Source organism: Verticillium alfalfae, genomic scaffold (genome assembly GCF_000150825.1).
Source record: "Verticillium alfalfae VaMs.102 supercont1.3 genomic scaffold, whole genome shotgun sequence".
Lineage (NCBI taxonomy): Eukaryota > Fungi > Ascomycota > Sordariomycetes > Glomerellales > Plectosphaerellaceae > Verticillium > Verticillium alfalfae.
The window spans coordinates 808,447-815,360 of record NW_003315036.1 but is presented as its reverse complement, the minus strand read 5'-3'; the positions used below and the strand labels follow the sequence as shown (position 1 = coordinate 815,360).

General features: G+C 56.4%; 1 protein-coding gene across 1 annotated transcript; it reads right to left on the bottom strand.

Annotated features, from left to right (window-relative positions):
- Nucleotides 1–4,004: 4,004 nt before the first annotated feature.
- Nucleotides 4,005–4,535, bottom strand: VDBG_02758 (predicted protein; the record flags this gene model as incomplete). The annotated part of the gene is made up of 1 exon (XM_003006573.1): nucleotides 4,005–4,535. One exon carries the CDS (start codon nucleotides 4,533–4,535, stop codon nucleotides 4,005–4,007), a length of 531 nt encoding a protein of 176 aa, XP_003006619.1.
- Between the last annotated feature and the right edge of the window lie 2,379 nt (nucleotides 4,536–6,914).

Here is a 6,914-nt window from a genome sequence, read left to right as displayed (position 1 = left end):
TCTAAGCCATCATCGCCAAAAGCTTCAAATGCAGTGGACTTTTACAGAGCTTTTGGACGGCAGTCGCGACGACGCGCAAAGGGCCTGTGACGCACAGAGGCTTCATGACGTCAACCTGCGTGCAACCCGCTCTGCTGGGCATCGGGGATTAATGTGGCTCATCGTTCTTTCCAACGTTCTGCACTGGGCATTGGGCCTCAGGGCAGCCACTGGTACCTGCCCATAAACCCCCGCCAGCTCGCCAAAGCTTGCGAAGAAGGTCATGTGGTCCGTGCCACATGCCTGTAATAAATCTCTGCTCTGCTGACAGGTCACCCCCGGTCAAGGTGATTGGCAGGAAAGCACAAGCGGGATGGGTCTCAGGGCCAATGAAAGCAGCATCTTCTTTCCGTATTTAGCTCCTGCATTCAATCTCCTCCTACAGTTCCTTCCCAGTTCTCACTGCTCCAAGGGTAAGACGGCTGCTTCGCCAAGCCCCATCTGAAGCTCCATGGTGTCCGAAAGAGGAACAACCAAACCCCACGACTATTCATTGACAAGCTCATCTCTTTGAGTCGCATCCTTGCTGGGCTGTCCGCAACATCGTTTCTGCCTCTGTGCCTTGATTTTGGCCCTGCACCTTCTCCACTTCCCGCGGCCCTACAAGATGACATGGCCTCTTTGGGCGTGTCGTGGCCTGCCGCGCGGCGCGGTTGACAGCGTCCACGATGTCATCAGGACTTCCTGCTGTTCGACAACCCCACGGTCGCCCACCTAATTCCTGATTTGTTCGAGCCCGAAGACCTGGGACGGATGGAGCATGTACGCCTTCCTCGTTCCTGGACGGGATGGGGTATTGGAGCGCCGATCGGCCCGGGGCCGGGGTTCCACGATACTGCCTTGGAGGTTATGCTCATGGACCATCCTTCTTGCTGCCAGCGCATCGATTCCGCATGTTGCCAGTTACTCTTTCGGCTTTTGTGACAGCGACTTCTCTTCATCTGATGTGGGATGGATATTCAAGGTCAATAATGAGGCGGCGAAATTGTGCCGTCTGGTTGGGTGGCTGCGAGTGCTACCACTGGCTTGGATTTGGCGCCTGTCGCTGCACTTCTCTCTCTACCTTGACACGGGGTGGCAGACCGATTGGCGATGCATCACGTAGCGTTGTGGTCACGGGGAACCGGGCATCTGGGAACCGTGGGCATTTCTTCAAGGGCCTTGGCGATCATGATGATTGATGTTTTCAAGATGAGTCAAGTCTCAATGCTCTTTGGCGTGGTGCACCCTCGCCATGTTTCACTCCTCAATACGGCCTCTTGGGTGTCCGCGGTCAGATCAACAACGATAAGGAATCGAGACTCAATAGGGTCCGCCAACTACTTGTGACGTTTGCGACTCGGAGCATTTTCAAGTCGACATACCGACCGCCTTTCCGGAACCTGACCAGCCATTAATCCCCATGTGTTCAATTCATATCAGCGACATATACCACTTGCGCTACAAGCTAATGTAGCGAGCACGACCGCGCAGGCACACGACTATAGCTGCTGTCTCACGCAAGCCACATCTCATTATCCCCATGCTAATGCGTGTAGCGGCCGAAGATCTCTGCGCTGATCTCACTTCAAGGCATTCCGGCCTTTGAAGCAAGTAAGACATCCCCAGAAATTCAATCGTCCAAATGGCGGTGAGATGAGCGTTTCCTCACTCTGCAGCGCGGCATGCAGCTGAAAAGCCTCATCTTGACCCTGTCGGCTCTTGTAGCTTCCAGAGATAGAGTTTGACTTAGCTCTTACCCTATTGCCCCGCCGTTAAGCAAGCGCTCAAGTGCCTCTGTGCTGAATGTTACAACAGCCCCGCAGCGAAGCGAAAGATCGACACAACACTGACTGCCAATCTTTGCGTCCATTGTAACCCAGACTTTGCCATCACGAGCGATCGACAGAGCTGACGACTCGTGGCCAAGGCGTGCGGCTCTTTGCCGATCCCGGTCTGGCCTCTGGACTTTATCAATACGACCGGCGCCCGCGTGATGGCACAGGCCGCCGCGGGTTTCACGGGGCGGCGCAGCCTCCGTCCGGCTTTGGCATAGGGGGAGTAGCCGGCCTGAACCACGAATGGCGCTCTCCAGCAGCTCCGAGCTACCATCCAAGTCAGTGTTTGATCGCTGTCGTTAGGTACGCTGTCATTTGTTAAATGGCTGAGAGATGAGAGCTAGCTAGTGGCAAAGGCTTGAGTGCGACGAAAGCGATCATATCCTTCTGGGCACAGACAATCCAACAGCTAATCGGTGTTCCAGCTAATCTCTACTTCAACCCACCTGCCTTTGGCCACTGACTGGGCTCGACGGCATCTCTGTACACGAGAGAATCCGGTCTTGCAGTCGTCCATCTTCATGAGTTGTAGCGGAGGGGTCCTCGAACGGCCAACTCAGCCCGCGGGCACCAGTTCCTGTATCTCGTCATGCCTGAGCACCAACTCTCCCTGAACCAGCTGGACCATGTACATTTCCTTGCGGGCAAGGAGACTGCCCAGTCTCTTTTCCCCAGGTTTCGACTTCGCGCCATACTCTCCCCGCACACCCCGAGACTACGCCATGTTTCACGACATGGCATACCCCGGAGTCTTGCTGAGGTTGCTGACACAGGTGGCGGCTGACTGCTTGTGCGCTGGCAGGTTCGGCGTATTCAAAAAGAATCAACAGCAAAAACAGTTCAGTTTCCCCGCATTGCGCTTCAGGCCTCGAGCATGTATCTACTCTTACCCAGGCTCAATAACTCAATCTAGCCGCGAAGACCGCCAGCGAACAATGAGGAAATGCAATACTGACGTCGGCGATCGAGCTCCGCGACTGCAAACATAGTTCACTGGAGGTTCGCATTCCAGGATGGTGTTGTCGGCTGTGAGCTGTGCGACGCCAGTCTTACTCTGCAGCAACATGGCTGAGGTAGGTAGGGAGGCTCATAGCGACATGCAATGCAGGCGGCCATGAAAGTTCCGGGTCAGACAGCGGATGTAGCGAGTGCTACCTGCACTGACTAGCATTGCAAGGCCGAACGACAAATTACGACCGCAGTCACCCTTTTGCCACGCTGCGGACCCCGAAAAACGGGTTTCAAGTCAAGATTGGCCTAGACTGCGTGGAGGGTGTGAAAGGACCATGCGAGTAAGCACCCTCTGCCTTGTGGCGAGCCAACGAGCAGTTAGCCAGAGTCGTGTCAGGGGCCAACAAGAAACAGCTCTGGGTTCCCCGCAATCTAGGCTGGGAGCGTCACTTGACCGAACCTGTGCTTCCCTCTGGTGGAAGCACGGGTCGAGGTGTGGCTTTTGGGTGGCTGCTTCGCTGTTGACAAGTGGCCTGTCCCGATGGACACTGTGCTCTACTTCCGACGACAAGATACAACACGGTGAAGTAGACATGAATGACTAGGGAGGTTGGGCAATATGATCTGAGGGTTGGTCAAAGGGAGGGTATTGTGGCTTCTCCTTAGGTCAAGGCGCTAGACGAAGAAGGTTTGGCAGCCGACGTGATGAGGGGATAGGCCTTGCAAGTTGGGGCAGTGACCGACAGTTTCATTCCTAGATTATCAAGCCGCGTCTGTGATGGTGTTATCTTTGTCTCCATCCCCATCCTGGGAGCATGGGGCACGTATGCTCCCTTCTCTTTTGAGGGAGAAGCCCCGACGTTGCGCAGTGGCGACGTGCAAGGGGACGGCCGAGGAGGTCCCTGCTTTTTCAGGGTCCGACGATCCCGAGCTTGAGAGATCCGGGGAGAGCCGGGCCCTCCGTGAACTGACCACTGCTCTGGGTGAATCGTCAAAGGTCAGATCATACAGATTCAAATTCGTGGAGGAAAGAACGGCAAAGCCTCCTTTGGAATGACTCTGTGATCAATGCGATTACGAGGAGCTCCTTCAGTCGTATGATGCAGCGAACGACCTGGAGAGCCCCAATGTTGAGAATGTACGACTTGGTCAATGCGACTGTGACCTCCGGGCCATGTCCGGCACCCCACAATCAGATCATCCGTTGAGGTTGCGCGCCAAGAGAAGCACTGATTGCTTCTGCTGCGTGGACGACCTTCCCGGTTTGTCCATCGCCCACTGATCGATTATCATGCCATCGTTTCTCGGGTTATGAGCTTCTGCCCATGTTTCAACCTGAGCTGGACCATCTCTCACCCAAACCTGGTTCGACAACTGCCCTTGGCAAGCAGCAAGCCCAAGGCGGATGAGGGCATGGAGCGGGGTTGCGGCGGATGTATCGCTGGCTGGGCCCTTGACTACTGGCCTATTCTCTGCCGGTGGACGAGCATTGGGCCCTATTTCCTGGTTCGCATTGCCTGCCCCAGACAAGGTCGGCCTACTACCTGTGCAGGCTGGCTTGGCATCATTGGTGGGCTCGGGGTTCGGAGCCTCTGCGTTGCCTGCGAGAGTGTATCGCTTCCTATTCCATATGGCGCGCCCGTTCATGCACACAGTCATCATTCGGGCGTCATACGAGCTACCTTGGTCGGCGAGACGTTTCTTGCTGGCCCTGGCTGCGCCGCCCATTGACCAGCGCTCGGGGCTCTCTTGCTGGATGGGCCCTCTGAAATGCGAACGAGGTATGGGATGGTACTATCATGCCGTTGCAGCCGCAGCGCGAAGCTGAGCTGCAGAAAGTGGCTTGGAAGGGGAGGGGGGAAAAGCGAAATAGATGCCTGGCCTGCCTGGCGGGTTTCTGGAGCTTCCCCAAGCTGCTTGACGCATGCGCGACGCGATGCGACGGGTGTCGGTGTAGGCGGACGGGGGATGCGGACGGATGGGCAGGGCAGGGATTGGCTGTGAGCGAGCGAGCTCAATTCGGGGGGCGTATGCGTGTGCGTGTGGATGGCATGATAAGGATAGGACAATGCAGGAGATGCAGGAGGGGCTTGCTGCGGGCGGAGAGGAAGGGGATTATCTGCATGTGAAGGGGAACAGAGGGGAATAGGTCAATGGGGGGAGTGAAGATGGAGGATTGTGATACCAGGGAGCTTTTCATTCGATATGGCGGACAGCCAGCAGGCCAGAGCTTGGCCCCCTCGGCTCGAGATTGTGGCGTCTGTAGATGAATGCTTTTGGCGGGGAGCACTTCGAGGCCAGGAGGGGGCTGGCAGGGAAAGTCTGTCAGGTGAGGCCATCGCCAGGACGGAAGACATCATTTGCTGGGCATGACGAGGCTGTGGGCTGTTTGTTTTGCTGACGCCCGTCATTTCGATGCACTCTGCGGCCTGCCTCGAGGCGAGCTCTGGTGAGGGTAGGTCGAGTCGAGCGCGACACGCCACCTGCACGAGCTGTAGCACCATGTCGTTCTTCTCTATCCAACTGGCGAATGTGTGTCTCTTTGCTCTCAGGATGCTCGTCTGGGTGGCTATACTGCTGCTATCAACCTGTTGTGCACCACTTGGCGCAGGTGAGCTTCTCTTGCGTGAGCATCGGCAGTTCATGCCAGTCTGAAGGCGAGTGTCTGCCCCAGAGTGATTGCACAACATGAGCTAGTCCCGAGTCGTCGCGTCTTATTGAAGACGGAAGAAGTCCTGATGGTCGCGACGCACCCCAGGCCTGTGTCGTATGGCGCGTTCGCGAGGTAGTCTCTAGCGTGTGGTAGGTATATGGAAGACTGATGCAATGTTCACAGCGGCCCTTCGATCCTCTGCGCACGGTGCTGCCGGAATACGTGTACATGCTCATACTCTTTTCTGATAAAGAAACACCAACAGTTTGATGATGGAAAGAGAATAGGCTTGGCTGTTGGCTGGCCATGCGTGTTGTGTGGACAGACAGCCCCTTGTCGTCACAACCGTCGTTGAAATGTGGCAACGCTGGGCGGCAACCGTACCTCAACATGCCGCCCACTCTTCGTTGCCGATCTTTCCTGACGCTTTTCCTCTTCATGTGCAAATGCCTTGAATCTTCAGATGGGATTCGTAATCGCACGTTTGGCTATGTACATGGTAACACGATTGGCGCCCGAGTGGCGAACGAAGACGCTCTACAGTGGATACATAGGTGGAGGGCTTTTTTGACATGATTTCCAGGGTCCAGACGGATCTTGAGAAGGGCTGGCGACTAAAATAAGGCGTTCGGGGGATCGACAATCCTGTATCGTGTCGGGGTCCAAGGGATACCCCCCTGGAGTTGGAGGGGAGTGCGCTCTGGAACGAACGCACGCGGGTTGGATTGGTCTCGGGGGATTCACGGGGCGTGAATCTAGGTCTTACTTCCTGTTGCTCAATCGTCGCAGGCAACCTGCTAGGCCTTCACTGACTGACTGCCTTTCGCTCGCCTGGATGCAGAGCTCGACAGATGGAGTTTGGCACCGTCATGGCGAGCGTCATTGAGCAGCATCTGCTTCACATTTCCCGTTTCAATTCTCGAGAGGGGGCTCGAAGGGGGGACGTCTCGCGTAGGGGGGTGGGAGGGGGGCATGCTTGAGAGGTACAGAGTGCGACGCAACGTCCGCGAGTCGGTCAGAGCACGAAAAAGACGCCAAGTTCCAGCCACCTTGTGTTACTCGAACGGCTTCGAGTCTAGTGTCGAACACTCATCTATCGAAGCCGGGCTATTGAATGACAAGTGCGACCATGGATGTGTGAATGGGCTGCTCGCGGCGTCTCACGGCGTCTCCCGTCTCGGCGGCTGACGTCGAAAAAAGAATGGCAATTCACGATGGCTTCGTCGGGCTCCGGACCCGGTGCGGACCCTCCGGCGAAACCTTTCGGCCATTTTTTTTTCGCCTTGCCTTGAGGCTCTTACACCGCATGGGGGTTCAACAACGACCTCTGGCCCTGACGGCATCGTGAGCTGCCGGCCCCTGAGCACCCTGCCCTGTTGCCGTTATCGTGCCTTGCTTTGCCCTGCCGCCATGCCATGCTGACAGCAAGGACACCGCCCCTGCCCCCCCCCCTC